Consider the following 17,206-nt stretch of genomic DNA (forward strand, 5'->3'; position numbering starts at 1 on the left):
CCACCTGAATTCACTCTGCAAGACTTCACCAGCCACCCTACCCAAATTGTTGTTAACAACCTGGAGCAGAGCCTCTGGCTGCTCACCCTCGCATTTTACACATGTTACATACTTGATCTGAGATGTACCTAACCCTGGCACCCAGGAGGCAACGTACCATCTGGGAATCTTGCTCTCATCCTCAGAACCTCCTGTCTGTTCCCCTAACCACTGAATCCCCCATCACTACAGCTCACCTCTTCTCCACCCACCTTCTCTTCTGAGCCACAGGGCCATACTCAGTGCTAGAGATCTGACTGCTATGGCATTCCTCTGCTTGGTCAAACCCTCCACTGGTATCCAAAGCGAAATACCCGTTATTGAGGGGAATGGCTACAGGGGTAACCTGCACTGGCTGCCTATCGTCTTTTCCCCTCCTGATGGTCACCTAATTACCTGTGTTCTGTACCTTAGGAATAACTACCTCCTTGTAACATCCAAGGATACACATTGTATTTAATAGACAGACAGATAAGCAGAGGGAGTGGAGTTGCTCTGTTGGTAAAAATGGAATCAAATGCTTTGTGAGAAGCAATATAGGGTCAGAAGATGGAGAATCCTTGTGGGTAGAGGTAAGAAACTGCAAAGGTAAAAAAAACAACAGTTGTATGCAGTACCATGCAAAAGTTGTAGGCACCCTAGATTTTTTAGGTGGTTTCAGATGGTATGGCTTCCATGGAGCTGTGATCTCAACGTCATTGAGGCTCTCTGGGATTCCCTGGAGATACAGAAATAAGGAGACAGCCAAAGTCTGAAGAGAGCTTTTGGTACATTGGCCTTTACTAATCAAAGTATTGAGTATAAGAGCTGGAATGTTATGATGAGGTTGTATAAGGCATTGGTGAGGCCGAATCTGGAGTATTGTGTTCAGTTTTGGCCACCAAATTACAGGAAGGATATAAATAAGGTTGAAAGAGTGCAGAGAAGGTTTACAAGGATGTTGCCGAGACTTGAGAAACTCAGTTACAGAGAAAGGTTGAATAGGTTGGGACTTTATTCCCTGGAGTGTAGAAGAATGAGGGGAGATTTGATAGAGGTATATAAGATTATGATGGGTATAGATAGAGTGAATGCAAGCAGGCTTTTTCCACTGAGGCAAGGGGAGAAAAAAAACAGAGGACATGGGTTAAGGGTGAGGGGGGAAAAGTTTAAAGGGAACATTGGGGGGGCTTCTTCACACAGAGAGTGGTGGGAGTATGGAATGAGCTGCCAGACGAGGTGGTAAATGCGGGTTCTTTTTTAACATTTAAGAATAAATTGGACAGATACATGGATGGGAGGTGTATGGAGGGATGTGTGCAGGTCAGTGGGACTAGGCAGAAAATGGTTCGGCACAGCCAAGAAGGGCCAAAAGGCCTGTTTCTGTGCTGTAGTTTCTATGGTTTCTATGATGCTTGGAATAACCTACCAGCTGATTTTCTTCTAAACCTGAAAGGTAGTGTACCCAAGGGAATTGACGCAGTTTTGGTCACACCAAATATTCATTTGATATAGTTTTTTAGTGTTTACTGCTCTTTATAGTATTTTTTGTGATATTTAGGAACTTTTAGTTTCATTATTTTTGAAAATGGCTTCATTTCAGAATTTTTTTTTAACATGTGGATACAATAGGGTCTTAAGACCCTCTTAGGTGGGTAAATGGAGCTTAGAAAAATAGAAGGTTATGTGCTAGGGAAATTCTAGGCAGTCTGTAGAGTAGGTTACATGGTGGGCACAACATTGTGGGCCAAAGGGTCTGTAATATGTTGTAATTTTCTATGTTCTAGGTAGCTAAGACTTGTGCACTTTTATAGGCTTTCGCATAATAGCCAACAGATTACAACAGGGGATATAAAATGTAAGGAAGGCAATGTTACAGTGGTCATGAGGGACTTCACTATGCAGGGACACTGGGAAAATCAGGTTAATACCATAAGATATAGGAGCAGAAGTAGGCCATTTGGCTCATCGAATCTGCTCCACCATTCAGTCATGGGCTGATCCAACTCTTCCAGTCATCCCCACTCCCCTGCCTTCTCCCCATACCCTTTGATGCCCCGGCTAATCAAGAACCTATCTATCTCTGCCTTTAATACACCCAATGTCTTGGCCTCCACAACAGCTGCTCGTAGCAACAAATTCCACATATTTATTACCCTCTGACAAAAGTAGTTTCTACACAGCTCTGTTCTGAATGGACGCCCTTCAATGCTGAAGTCGTGCCCTCTTGTCCTAGACTGCCCTGCCATGGGAAATAACTTTGCCATATCTAAGTATAACAAACTGCAAGTGCAAAAAGAAAGAAATAATGATAATAAATAAGCAATAATTATTGAGATAAAGAGTCCTTGAAATTGAGTACATAAGTTGTGGGAACATTTCAATGATGGGGCAAGTGAAGTTGAGTGAGGTTATCCCCTTTTGTTCAAGAGCCTGATGGTTGAGGGGTAGTAACTGTCCTGAACCTGTTGGTGTGAGTCCTGAGACTCTTGTACTTTTTACCTGCTGACAGCGGTGAGAAGAAAGCATGTCCTGGGTGGTGGGGGTCCCTGATGAAAGATGCAGCTTTTCATGTAGATGTGCTCAATGGTTGGGGAAGGCTTTATTCATGATGGAGTCCCTTACTTTATACTTTATTGTCGCCAAACGATTGATACTAGAACGTACAATCATCACAGTGATATTTGATTCTGCGCTTCCCACTCCCTGGATTACAAATATTAAATATTAAAAATAGTAAAAATTAGTAAATATTAAAAATTTAAATTATAGGTCATGAATAGAAAATAGAAAAATGGAAAGTAAGGTAGTGCAAAAAAACCGAGAGGCAGGTCCGGATGTTTGGAGGGTACGGCCCAGATCTGGAGTAGGCCATAGCCACTAGTTTTTGTAGGATTTTCCATTCAAGGGCATTTGTGTTTCCATGCCAGGCTGTAATGCAGCCATTCAATATACACCCCATTGCACATCTGTAGAAGTTTGCCAAGGTTTTAGATGTCATGCTGAATCTTTGCAAACTTCTAAGGAAGTGGAGCTGCTGATGTGCTTTCTTTGTAATTGCACTTGCGTGCTGGGTCCAGGCAGCTCCTTCGAAATAGTAACAAGCCCCTTTCCTCTCAGGACCGGCTGATCTGGCTCATCCTGACTCTGGTGGGTAAGGGTGTGTCCTCTGAATTCCCAGCCTTATGATAGTATAAATAATGTACATAGCATGGAAAAAATCACCCAACAATCTCGGCAATATCGCTTGACTAGACTTCTAGTCATCTGTTGTGATGTTAGTGTCAGATTTGATTCATAATGATCAAATTGAGTTACGCAGCACAGAATCAGGTCCTTTGGCCCAATGTTAAAGATGCTTTTGTAATGCATGCTGTACCTGACAATGATGCAGGATTATAATTGCAACCTTCCTTTTCAGGCTTGCAGCCCTTGACTACCTTGCCTCTTGTCCAGGATCAGGATGTGGCACGAAGCGCGAAAACACGAGCGCAAGCTGCGTGGGATGATGGTTGACTACAAGAAGCGAGCAGAGCGGCGCAGGGAGTACTACGAAAAGATTGTGAGCTTGTTGTAACCTTCACTGTTTCGTGTGTGTTTTTTGTGGTAGATATGTTAAAATAGAAACTTCTATAGATTAATAATGTTTCAGTGCATGGTTAACTATTGTCTTGTAAATGGTATTTTGGATTACAGAAGAAAGATCCAGCGCAGTTCCTGCAGGTTCACGGCCGAGCTTGTAAGATCCACCTGGACTCTGCCGTGGCCCTTGCTGCAGAAAGCCCCCTCAACATGTAAGTCGGGATAGAAGCTGTTCTTGTGTTTGATGATATGTGCTCTCAAACCTTTGTTCTTGCTGCTTGACAGCAGAGGGGAGAAGAGAGAGTGACTGGGGTAGTGCAGTTGGAATCACAGACATGGAGATGATTTATGTCCAGTGTGAATTTGATGGACTCCCCTCTCTATTCCCATAGATATTTAATTCCTTCCTTAAAGAGCGTTAGATAAGTTTAAAAGCAAGGATGTAATGTTGAGACTTCATAAAGCACTGGTGAGACCTCACTTGGAGTATTGTGAGCGGTTGTGGGTCCCTTATCTAAAGAAGGATGTGCTGACATTGCAGAGGGCTTGAAGGAGGTTCACGAAAATGATTCCAGGATTGGAAGCTTATTATATGAAGAGTGTTCGGTGGCTCTGGGCCTTTACTCACTGGGTTTCAGAAGAATGAGGGGGGCGGGGACCTCATTGAATCCTATCGAATGTTGAAAGGCCTCAACAGAGTGGATGTGGACAGGATGTTTCCTATGGTGGGAGAGTCTAAGACCGGAAGACACACCCTCTGAATAGCGGGGCGTCCTTTTAGAATGGCGATGAGTATTTTCTTTAGCCAGAGAGTGGTGAATCTGTGGAATTTGTTGCCTCAGGTGGCTGTGGAGGCCAAGTTACTGGGTATATTTAAGGCTCTTGATTAATCAGGGTGTGAAGGGATATGGGGAGAAGGCAGGAGATTGGTTCTGAAAGGGAAAATGGATCAGCCATGATGAAATGGTTTGATGGGCCAAATGGCCTAATTCTGCTCCTATATGTTATAGTCTTATTGTCTTAGATCATTAGTATGTTGTGTGCTGTATCATATGACATGGCAATCATGGTCGCCCACTAGCAATTCTATAATTTCCTTATCAACATTACCATTATCAAGTTATGCAGTATTGGAAGTACATTCCTGTTTCTTTATTTTTGGTGGTCTTAACTGTGGATGGAGTCTGGCCAGGAGTTGTAAGGCACTCCTTCGCTCTGCTAGCCTGCCGGTTACCCTTGGGCAAGGTGTATTCCTGCCAGCCCATTCTGTGCACTGAAGGGAATTCTGCAGTCTGCTCTGTGAGGACTGATTCTTGTATATGTGATTTAGGCCATCACTGTCCGATTCACTTTTGGCTTTCAGCCTCACTGAATATTGGCTTACTTCATTTTCCTAGGATGCCGTGGCAGGGCGATACAAACAACATGATCGATCGATTTGATGTCCGTGCTCATCTGGATTATATTCCCGAGTATACTCCACCTTTCCTAAGTGCTCTGTGAGTATCCTCCATAAATGATAGCAATGGGTTGTGGCTGATGACAGGGTGGGAGTTGCAGGTCATCCTCCATTCCTATTGCCTGTTATGCCGCTGGTGTCTGGGGCAGCAGTGAAGGTCCTCCTTCTCTAGTGGTGTTCACCGTGCCAGTAACTTTCACAACTCTCAGTCATACAAGTCCCATGTGGAGACTCAGCAATACCATCGCACTGCGATGTAGAAAGATTCTTCATTGCTGCTTCCGTAACGGTTTTGTTTTACCAGTCAGGATTGTTAGTCCTGAGCTGAAGGACTGGTGGATCACTCTTTGTTTGGCCTCTACCTTTCGACCTGTTTGGCATGGGTGACCCAAAGCACAAAACCCTGACTCCAGCCAACGTAGCTGTCTGGATCATAGAGGCATGTAAGCCTCTAAACCCTACAACAAGGCTGCAGTCCTCTTGGAGGATTGTCCTCCGTAACCGATAGCAATGGATAGTGACTGATGGTAGTGTGGGGTTTTCTCCCAAGTCAAAGTCCGAAGTTCAGAATTTGAGAAGGAGAATCTAAATTCAGATGTATCAGTGTAGTAAAGGGAATTACAGAGGCATGAGAGAGGAGGTGGCCAGAATTGATTGGAAAAGAACACTGGCAGGGATGATGGCAGAGCAGCAATGCTGGAATTTCTGGATGCAATTCAGAAGGCACAGGATATATACATCCTAAAGGAAGAAGTATTCTAAAGGCAAGATGACACAACCATGGCTAGCAAAGGAAGTTAAAATCAACATAAACGCCATAGAGACGTAATATAATAGAGCAAAAATTAGTGGGAAGTTAGAGGATTGGGAAGTTTTTAAATACCAGCAGAAGGCAACTAAAAAAGTCATTAAGAAGGTAAAGATGTAATATGAAAGTAAGCTAGCTAATAATATTATAGAGGATACCAAAAGTTTCTTCAGATACATAATGTGTAAAACAGAGGCGAGAGCCGATATTGGACCACTGGAAAACGATGCTGGAGAGGTGGTAATGGGGAACAAGGAAATGACAGACAGACTGAATAAGTATTTTGCATCATTCTTCACAGTGGAAGACACTAGCAGTATGGTGGAAGTTCCAGGTGTCATGGGTCATGAAGTGTATGACATTACCATTACTAGAGAGAAGGTTCTTGGGAAACTGAAGGTAGACAAGTCACCTGAACCAGAGCCTTTTCTGGTTGGCTGCCAGTGACTAGTGGTGTTCCATAGGGGTGTCTGTTGGAATCAATTTTTTTTTACATTATATGTCAGTGATTTAGATAATGGATGTTTCCTGTGTTTGGAGAGTAAGACCAGAAGACACAGACTCGGAGTAGCGGGACGTCCTTTTAGAATGGAGATGAGGAGGAACTTCTTTTGCTAGAGAGTGATGAATCCGGAAATCATTGACACAGGTGGCTGTGGAAGCCAAGTCTTTATGCATATTTAAGGCAGAAGTTGATAGATTTTTGATTGGTCAGGGCATGAAGGGATGCAGGAGGAAGGCAAGAGATTGGGGCTAAGATAGAAAATGGATCAGCCATGATGAAATGGCAGAGCAGACTCGATGGGCTAAATGGCTCCTATATCTTATGGTAAATTTATGATCAAAGTACATAGCAGAAGGACTTGAGACAGATTAGGAGAATGGGCAAGAAAGTGGCAAGATAAATACAATATTGGAAAATACATGATCATGCACTTTGGTAGTAGCAATAAATGCAGGGACTATTTTCTAAATGGGGAGAAAATCCAGGAATCTGAGATGCTTTGGGAGTCCTTGTGCAGAACACCCTGAAGGTTAACTTGCGGGTTGAGTCAGTGGTGAGGAAGGCAAATGCAATGTTAGCATTCATTTCAAGAGGTCTAGAATACAAGAGCAAGGATGTGATGCTGAGGCTTTATAAGGCACTGGTGAGGCCTCATCTTGAGTATTGTGAACAGTTTTGCGCCCCTCATCTTAGAAAAGATGTGCTGACATTGGAGAGGGTTCAGAGGAGTTTCACGAGGATGTTTCCAGGAATGAAAGGGTCATCATACGAGGAACGTTTGATGGCTCTGGGTCTGTACTCGTTGGAAATCAGAAGGATGGCGGGGGGGAATCTCATTGAAACCTTTCGAATGTTGAAAGGCCTAGACAGAGAAGATGTGGAAAGTATGTTTCCCATGGTGGGAGAGTCCAGGACAAGAGGGCACAGCCTCAGGATAGAGAGGCACCCTTTTAAAACAGAGATGCAGAGAAATTTCTGGTGGTGAATTTGTTGCCACGTGCAGCTGTGGAGGCCAGGTCATCGGGTGTATCTTAAGGCAGAGATTGATAGGTTCTTGATTGGACATGGCATCAGATGTTATGGGGAGAAGGTTGGGAACTGAGGCTGAGGAGAAGATAAAAAAAAAGGATCAGCCATGATTGAATGGCAGAGCAGACTCGGGCCAGATGGCCTAATTCTGCTCCTATGTCTTATATACAACCAAACAGCCAATGTGCAAAGAAGACAAACTGGGCAAATAAAAATAAACAAATAAATCAGTACTATTAAGGATGTGAGTTGTTGAGTCCTTAAAAGTGATGGTTGAGGGGTAATAACTGTTCCTGAACCTGGTGGTGTGGGACCTGAGGCTCATTGTGGTGAGTGAAGTTATCCACACTGGTTCAGGAGCTTGATGGTTGTGGGGTAATAACTGTTCCTGAACCTGGTGGTGTGGGACCTGAGGCTCATTGTGATGAGTGAAGTTATCCACACTGGTTTAGGAGCCTGATGGTTGTGGGGTAATAACTGTTCCTGAACCTGGTGGTGTGGGACCTGAGGCTCATTGTGGTGAGTGAAGTTATCCACACTGGTTCAGGAGCCTGCTGGTTGTCGGGTTCCTGATCCTGATGGCGTCGGACCTAAGGCTCACGTATCTCCTGCCTGAGAGCATGGATTTGATGATGGGGAGGTCCTTAATGATGGATGCTGCTTTCTTGCAGCAGTGCTCCTTGTAGATGTGCTGAATGTCCACAACTGCATAAGCAGTTTCAAGTTCCTGGGTGTCAAGATCTCTGAGGATCTAACCTGGTCCCAACATATTAATGTAGTTACAAAGAAGGCAAGACAGCGGCTATACTCTATTAGGAGTTTGAAGAGATTTGGCATGTCAACAAATACACTCAAAAGCTTCTTTGGATGTACCATGGAGAACATTCTGACAGGCTGCATCACTGTCTGGTATGGAGGGGCTACTGCACAGGCCCGAAAGAAGCTGGAGAGGGTTGTAAATATAGTCAGCTTCATCTTGGGCACTAGCCTACAAGGTACCCAGGACATCTTCAAGGGGTAGTGTCTCAGAAAGGCAGTGTCCATTATTAAGGACCTCCAGCACCCAGGTCATGCCCTTTTCTCACTGTTACCATCAGGTAGGAGATACAGAAGCCTGAAGGCACACTCTCAGCGATTCAGGAACAGCTTCTTCCCCTCTGCCATCCGATTCCTAAATGGACACTGAACCCTTGAACACTACCTCACTTTTTTTATTATATAGTATTTCTGTTTTTTTGCACTATTTTTAATCTATTCAATATACGTATACTGTATAAAGTATATGAAATAATGTTTGCTTATTATTTTTTTCTTCTATTTTATGTGTTGCATTGAAGTAAGTTAACAAATTTCACATCACCTGCTGGTGATAAACCTGATTCTGATTCTGAAGTGTGGGCAATGTAAAATTTAAGAGGGAGTTGAGCCGAAATAGCTTCCTTCTGTTATATTAGGAAATAAAGAAAAATAGAAAGGCTACAAACCAAGAACTCCAAGGTAACATTAAAAGTACATCACAAAAACACACCTTTTGGCCCATCTCAACCATTTAAATTGCCTACCCCCATTGACCTGAACTGCACCTATATCCCTCCTTACCCCATCTGCACAAGCACCTCTATGCACAGTTATAATGAAACGGCCCTCTTGCAGCAGCATTACAGATGCATAGTATTATATAAACAGCATTCACATGAAAAACATAAACAACGTGTTTTTTACAAAAATAATGCAATTAGAATTTTGAAAAAGCACCGTCAATTTTAGTGATCAAGGTGTTCAAAGCATCTTGCTAATTTTTCGTGATTCGGGTTCGGTCCTGATGAAGGGTCTCGGCCCAAAACATTGACTCTTTATTCCCCTCCAGAGACTCTGCCTGACCTGGTGAGTTCCTCCAACATTTTCTGTATGTTGCCCAAGTTTTCCAGCGTCTGCAGAATCCCTTGCGTTGTGGGTAGAGTTGTGCTGGCTGGTTCAAGAATTGTATTGTTGAAGAGAAGCTCTTGAACCTGGTGGTGTGGAACTTCAAGCTTCTATCCCTTCTGCCTGATTGTATCTGCGAAAAGGTGGCATGGATGGAACAGTGGGGATTTTTGATGATAGACGTTGCCTCCTGAGCTACTACCAGTGATAGGGAGGGATGTGCCTGTGGTGCTTCTACTCCCCTCTGCAACTTTTTACATTCTTGAGCTTTTGAATTGCCATTGCGAACAGTCAGGCAAAAACACAGGCTATAAAACACAAAAACAAAGGAGTGCATATTCTGTTCAGCTCAGTGCTCAATATCTGCAGGCTGCCCCAATTCAAAGTCACCCAAAAATAGCACCAGAAAAAGGAGCGACCAGAAAGTATCTCATCATCTGAATTACAATCCAAGCCACAAACCTCGTTGATAAAACCTTAACACGAGAAAATCGGCAGATGCTGGAAATTCAGGTAACACACACAAAATGCTGGTGGAACGCAGCAGGCCAGGCAGCATCTCTAGGAAGAAGTACAGTCGGCATTTTGGGCTGAGACCCACCAGCATTTTGTGTGGGTGTTGCTTGATAAAACCTTGCCTCGGCACCATCCTCTGACAGCATCGAAGGGGAGAGAGAGGTCATTCAAGTGAAGGGACAGTCCTTCAGGAACAGCAAGTGAGGGGGGAGAGAGAGAGAGAGGGAGAGACCATCACATGCAAACGCCTTCTCTGGCAGCAGCGAGCAAGAGGCGATGGCACTGAACACTTGCTCGCCTTCTGCAGTCGCCCTGGTGTTTTCAATCTTCCTCGCCGCATTAATCGGTAAGAAATGGAGTCAAACATGGGCTTGTGCCCGGCTTGCAAGCTTCTCGGCTTTTAGAAGGCCACTTGTCTCCTGGCACCCACTTGGAGACAGCAAAGCGCTAGATCATTCAATTGGCCCCAAAAAAAAACACCATCAGACTGTAGATCACAGGCTCCAACAGTTCCAGAGCCACATTTGAAAGAAAAAGAAGTGAAAGAAGCAGTTTCTTGGGCCATCTTGAAGATGTTGATCATGTTACATTGTTCACTAGTGCCATCCCAGGCATTTAAAGCTACTGACCATCTCCACTAATGTGGACTATGCACATTCACGATCCCTCTGCAGTGGTTTGCTACACAAATACAGTGGCTGGATAGGTCCCAAAAGTGGATGAAGCTGAGCTGATTTTAGTTTCCTGAAGTCGACAGAAGAGCTGCAGTATTATCATCAGAGGGTGGAAGGCTGGGAGATGTTGAGTCAGATGCTGTGCCTCCAGCTGGAAAGTGAATGTGTGATGGAGGACAGTCTGCGTGAATATCAGTGCTGAAAGGGAGCTGTTTGCAGTGACCCAGTTGCCTTGACTGATGACACTTCATTGAAGTGGAGTTCAGTAGCTTGGGGAAGAGGGCTTCTTATTGTGATGGAACAGTTCCAAGAGACTGACTTCAAGAATAGCAGGAGAAGAGTGTGGGATCGAGGGCTTTGTATATCTGTATACAAAAGAGGAATGCAGTAGAACAGAGGTATTATAGAAACAGATCTATAATCCCTTGAAAGGACTGTCATTGATATATAGGGTCATAAAGAAGTTTTCGGCACATGGGCCTTTGTATTGAGAAGAGAAGTTGGATGTAATGTTGAAGTTATATAAAATGTTGGTGAGGCCAGATTTGGATCGTGCATATCTGCTCGCCTACCTACAAGAAAGATATCAATAAGGTTGAAAGAATACAGAGGAAATTTACAAGGATGTTGCTGGGCCTTGAAGACCTCAGTTATAGGGAAAGGGTGAAGTGGTTAGGACTTTATTTCCTGGAGCATAGGAGAATGAGGGGATACTTGATAGAGGTATACAAAATTATGAGCAGTACAGATGGGGTAGAAGAAAACGCAAGCAGGCTTTTTCCATGAAAGTTGGGTGAGACTAGAACTAGAGGTCGCAGGATAAGGGTGAAAGGCGAAATATTTAAGAGTAACCTGAGGGAGAACTTAGAGAGTGGTGGTGGACACAGGTTCAATTTCAATCTTCAACAGAAATTTGGTTAAGTATAAAGATGCAAAGGTTATGGAGGGCAATGGTCCATGTGCGGGTTGATGGGACTAGACGATGTAATAGATCAGCATGGACTAGATGGGCTAAAGGGTCTGTTTCTGTGCTGTAGTGCTCTGCGTTTACAGAACCCATCTCAGGCCATCTGTATCAGTTCAGAGCTATTCCACTAATTTCCCCTGTAACCTTAAAAGATTAAATATTGGCTTTAATTGTCTCACGTACATCGAAACATTAATAGTAAAGTGTGTCTTTTACGACAACAGCCAACACAGTCACAGGATTGTGCCTACCATTAACTGAGGAGTCTGTGGACCCCAGGTTGGGAACCCCTGCTTTAGAGAAAACACAAACATCCTGCTCACTAAAAATGACCTTGTCGGAAAGCGCTGCTTATTCAACAGGGTGAGACCTCGTCTTCTGTGGAGTGACAAGATGCGCAGCACATCGAGAAGTGCCATTTGCACAACACAGAGATGCAGAGAAGCACACACAAAATGCTAGGGTAACTCAACAGGTCAGACAGCTTGTATGGATAGAAATAGTCGACATTTCAGGCCGAGAGTTTGAGGGTGCAAACATAATGAATCCAGGAGATATCTAAGCAACACACACCAAATGTTGGAGGGTTCAGCAGGTAAGGCAGCATCTATGAAGGGGAATAAACAGTGGATGTTTTGGGTTAAGACCCTTCATCAGGACAATTTCTAAAATTGGCAGCAGATAAGTATTTTAAGGAATTATCTTCTGAAGAAATGGATGATTTTATCTGAAGGAACTTGGAGATATTTCAAGCACTAGTTTTTAATCTTTAAATAGAAATTATTCACCAAATATAACAAGGTAAACATTTATACATATTCAAGGTGTGAAAGCAAATAGCATCTAGCAGTTCAGCCAGTAATTTGTACGAGTTTATTTGTAGAGTTGTAAAGGCAAATAAAGCTATTAATGAACAAACGTGTTGAAATTTTTGGCACATTCGGCCTACTGTGTCTGGGCCAGCTGAAGGAAAGCAATCCAGCTGAATTCCACCTTCCAGGTCAACAGTCTTGTTGGCTCCTGTGACTCCAATTGATGCAAATACCTTCCAGAATTTCAGTCTGCATTTCCTTATTTAGAACATGCAACCAACCTTTATTTTCCTGTTTCCAGCTCTCCAGAACATGACAATGATGAACGGAAATGTAATTATGAGCGATACCGAGGTTTGGTTCAGAACGATTTTGCAGGCAGTAAGTGTTGAAGCATCTGACTCACTAGTTTTTCGTTGAATTCTTAATAGATTTTTTCTTCCCCAATAACTCAGTGAGTTGATTGCATTTGATCTAACAAGAACTTGACCTGTTTCACATAGTTTACTCCCTTTGTAAATCGTCCTTCCTGCACCTTTTCCACTTCGTCATGTGTACTTAATTCAGCAATTGGCTGACTCTGTGGGAGAGGAAGAGTGAAAATCGGGAGAAAAGCACTCTGCTGCTATACTGATGAGTAATTTGTGCTTGCAACATTTTTGTGAAGGCAGTGATCTCTCTTGTTTTGAGTTCCTGGCTTTTAATTTTAGAAACTAGACCATAAGACATTTGGCCTATCGAGTGTCTCTGCTATTTCATTACGGCTGATCCATTTCCTTCTTAACTCATTCTTCTGCCTTCTCCCCATAACCTTTCGCTCCTTGACTAATCAAGAACATTTCAACTTCCGCTTTAAATACACCCAGTGACTTGGTGTCCACAGCCACCAATGGCAATGAATTCCACAGATTCACCACCCTCTGGCTAAAGAAATTCCTCCTTATCTCTGTTCTGAATGGATGTTCTTCTATTTTTTGGCTGTGCCCTTTGGTCCTAGACTCCCCACCAAAGGAAACACTGTCTTCACATCCACTCTTATCTAGGCCTTTCAAAATAAGGTAGATTTCAATGAGGTTCCCCTTCATTCTTCTCAATTCCAGCGAGTAAAGACCCAGAGCCTCCAATCACTGCTCATATGATAAGCCTTTCATTCCTGGAATCATACTCGTGAACCTTCTCCAATGTCAGCATATCCTTTCAAAACTGCTTACAATACTCCAAGTAAGGCTTCACCAATGACTCAGCATTACATCTTTGCTTTAATATTCTAGTCTTCTCGAAATGAATGCAACATTGCATTCACCTTCCTCACCACTGATCCTACCTGCAAATGAAATTTTAGGAAATCCTGCACAAGGACTCCAGAATCCCTTTGCACTCGGAGTTTTGATTTTTCTTCCTGTTTAGAAAGTGGTCTGTGCTTTTATTCCTTCTACCAAAGTGCCATTTGATTAAAGAGCACAGTAGATGCTCTTCGGTCCACAATGTTGTGCTGAACTTCTAACCTACTCTTAAGATCAATCTAACTCTTCCCTTCTACATAGCCCTCCATTTTTCTACCATTCATGTGTCTATCCAAGAATTTCTTAAATGTCCCTAATGTATCTGACTCTACCAGCAGCCCCGGCACTGCATTTCACCATTCTGTGTGGGGGGAAAAGAAACTTAACCTTTGACAACTGTTATACTTCTCTCCAGTCACCTTAAAATGAAGCCCCAATGTATTAGCGATTTCCACCCTGGGAAAAAATCTCTGGCTGTCCACTTTATGTATGCCTGTTATCTTGTACGCCTCTTTTGTTTAGAGCAGTCACCTGGCTGATCTTTATTACCTCAGTGGGACAACACAGTAACGTAGTGGTTAGCACAATGCTTTACAGTACCAGCGACTGGGGTCCAATTCCTACCACTGCCTGTACGTTTTCTCTGCAACCGTGGGTTCTTCCCACAGATTGTTAGGTTAGTTGGTCATCATAAGTTGTCCCGTGATTAGGCTAGAGTTAAGTCGGGGATTGGTGTGTGGCGTGGCCAGAAGGGCCTATTCCGCACTGTATCTCAATAATAGTAATAATAACCTCCAGCCGCATGGTGAGATGTAGCCAGAGGTGATAAAGATTAGCCTGGTGAAGTCACCTGTGGGCCCAGTGAGTTATCTTCTGTGTGGCCACCAGCCTCCCGCCACTCACTTTTCCCTTTGCATTCCAGTTGCTGAGGAGCAGTGCCTGTACCAGATCTACATCGACGAGCTGTACGGAGGCATGCAGAAGCCTAACGAAGATGAGAAGAAGAAGTATGTGCAGGGTCCAGGGGGAGGGAGGGTAGAAAAATGGAATGCAAAACAACTATGCATTGTCTTTTTTTTTTGTTGTTCCCTGGTCCCCTCTGGTACCATAGTGGCAAGGTGGGCCAGATTTGTGCTGAGTGTGTCCTTGATACCCTTTGTGAATAGGGGCTGGAGGGGTGGGTGGGTGGGAGGGTGAGGGGAAATGGTGTGCGCTGCTTCTACCTCTGTTATCTGCTGAGGGTTGTCAGAGTGCCCGGCTGTTACCCCCATCCCACCCCACCCCACAGTAATAGCTTGTGGTCACTCCTTGTTGCAAGTGTCAGCCCCTGTAAGGCTGAGTCGTCAACAGAGGAAGTGTTTAAAAATTGGGAAAGAAAATATTCAAAAAGTTCAAAATAAATTTATTATCAATATGTATATGTCACCATATGTTACCCTGAGATTAATTTTCTTGCATGCATTCATTGTAGCTATATTGGTAAGAATTCCGTGATGTTGATAATTAATTTCTGTCTAATTCTGAGCTTGGCAACATTTTTTGCCAATGTGGTGATCCGTTTTCATTTTGAGTTCCTGGCCCCTCATTACATTGACAATAAGACCTTGAAATCATTAGAATAGGAACAAATTAGGCCATTCAGCCCATCTAGTCTGTTTCATCATTCTGTCATGCTGATTTATTATCTCTCTCAACACCACTCCTGCCTTCTTCTCATAACCTTTGATGCCCTTACTAATAAAGAATCTGTCAACTTCCTCTTTAAATATACCTAATGACTTGGCCTGCACAGCAGTCTGTAGCGAGAAATTACACCCATTCACCATCCTCTGGCTAAAGAGTTTCTTCCCCATCTGATTTGTAAGGTTGATCTTTTGTTCTGAGGCTGTGCCCTCTGGTCCTGGACTCTCCTACCATAGGAGATGTCTACTCTATCTAGGCCTTTCAGTATTCCATAGGTTTCAGTGAGATTCAGCCCCCATTCTAAATTCCAGTGTCTGGAGGCCTAGTGTGTATTGCTCCTGTTAGGGTAGACTCCGTAACAAAATAATCCGCCCTGTCCCCTTAAGGTCACACAATTCTAGAGAATGATACCTTTCTGCATCATGGCTTATGTTGAATTGAATCGTCCAGGATTATAAAGTCTTTCAGTCTTCCAGCTGAAGTGAAATCTGCAAACCTTAAATCATTCACTAAAGACAGCTGTTGAAAGTTCAGATTTTAAGAAATCTTCCATTTATGTATTTTCATATTTCATCTCTTAGAAATTCTGCAATTACATTCAATGTTTTCGAAACGGCTTCTCCCCCTTCGCATTCAGATTTCTGAAGGATCCATGAACATTATTGCATTATTTTCCTCTCTTTTTGCACTACTTACAGTATACGTATAGTTCTTAATGTAGCTTGTAGTAGTATTTTTTTTCAGAATCAAGTTTATTATCACTGAGCAACACACTCAAAATGCTGGAGGAACTCAGCAGGCCAGGCAGCATCTCTGAAAAAGAGTACAGTCGTCATTTCGGGCTGAGACCCTTCAGCAGGTCTGGAGAAAAAAGGCTGAGGAGTAGATTTAAAAGGTGGGGAGGGGGAGAAAACACAAGGTGACAGTTGAAACCTGAAAGGGGGGGAATGAAGTAAAGAGTTGGGAATTGATTGGTGAAAGAGATACAGGGCTAGAGAAGGGAGAGTCTGATAGAAGAGGACAGAAGGCCATGCAAGAAAGAAAAGGGGGGAGAATCACTAGAGGGAGGTGATGGGTGAGCAAGGAGATAAGGTAGGAGAGGGAAAAGGGGAGGGGAAATAGTGCAGGGGTGGTGGTGGTGGAAGTTCGAGGAATCAGTGTTCATGCCATCAGGTTGGAGGCTACCCGGATGGAATATAAGGTGGTGTTCTTCCAACATAAGTGTGGCCTCATCAAGACAGTGGAGGAAGCCATGGACAGCCATATCATAATGGGATACGAAATCAAAAAGGGTGGCCACTGGGAAATCCCGCTTTTTTTGGTGGACAGTGAGCAGGTGTTTGGCGGTTTTCTCCGGTCCTACCGGAGGATCTCGGCCTGAAATGTCGACTGTACTCTTTTCCATAGGTGCTGCCAGGCCTGCTGAGTTCCTCCAGCATTTTGTGCCTGTTGCTTAGATTTGCAGCATCTAGATTTTCTCTTGTTTACGATTAGATTATTATCACTGACCTATATTGTGAAATTTATTGTTTTGTGGCAGCATTATGGTGCTTTACATAAAATGCATTATAATATACTGTCTTATTATAGTATGCAGCTTATATATTTACATCTTGTATTCCACCTGGGTAGCCTCTGATGGCATGAGTATCAATTTCTCCTTCTGGTGAACAAATACCCACTGCCCCCTGACCTTTCCCATCCACCCAGTTTCACCTATCACCTTCCAGCCAGCCTCCTTCCCCTCCCTCCACCTTTTTATTTTGGTGTCTTCCCCCCTTCCTTCTCAGTCCAGAAGAAAGGTCTTGGCCCGAAATGTCGACTGTTTACTCTTTTTCCATAGGTGCTGCCTGATCTACTGAGTTTCTTCAGCATTTTATGTATGTAGTTTTTGATTTCCAGCATCTGCAGACTTGCTTGTGGTATTATACCGTATGTATATAATTA

At 43.4% G+C, this 17,206-nt stretch overlaps 1 protein-coding gene across 4 annotated transcripts in view; it reads left to right on the plus strand.

Moving 5' to 3' along the window:
* The window catches only part of clasrp (CLK4-associating serine/arginine rich protein), a 129,294-nt gene that overhangs the window by 8,096 nt on the left and 103,992 nt on the right, over positions 1-17,206 (plus strand). For all 4 annotated transcript variants that reach the window (XR_010019850.1, XM_063063478.1, XM_063063476.1 and 1 more), the window contains exons 2-6: positions 3,440-3,580; positions 3,715-3,812; positions 4,998-5,099; positions 12,595-12,674; positions 14,499-14,583. Coding sequence is in view for 3 of the 4 variants with exons in the window: in XM_063063478.1 (XP_062919548.1) it covers positions 3,482-3,580; positions 3,715-3,812; positions 4,998-5,099; positions 12,595-12,674; positions 14,499-14,583 (464 nt within the window). In the remaining variant the exon portion in view is untranslated. The remainder of the gene's footprint in view (positions 1-3,439; positions 3,581-3,714; positions 3,813-4,997; positions 5,100-12,594; positions 12,675-14,498; positions 14,584-17,206) is intronic.

This window comes from Mobula hypostoma, chromosome 12 (assembly GCF_963921235.1).
Source record: "Mobula hypostoma chromosome 12, sMobHyp1.1, whole genome shotgun sequence".
Taxonomy (NCBI): Eukaryota; Metazoa; Chordata; class Chondrichthyes; order Myliobatiformes; family Myliobatidae; genus Mobula; species Mobula hypostoma.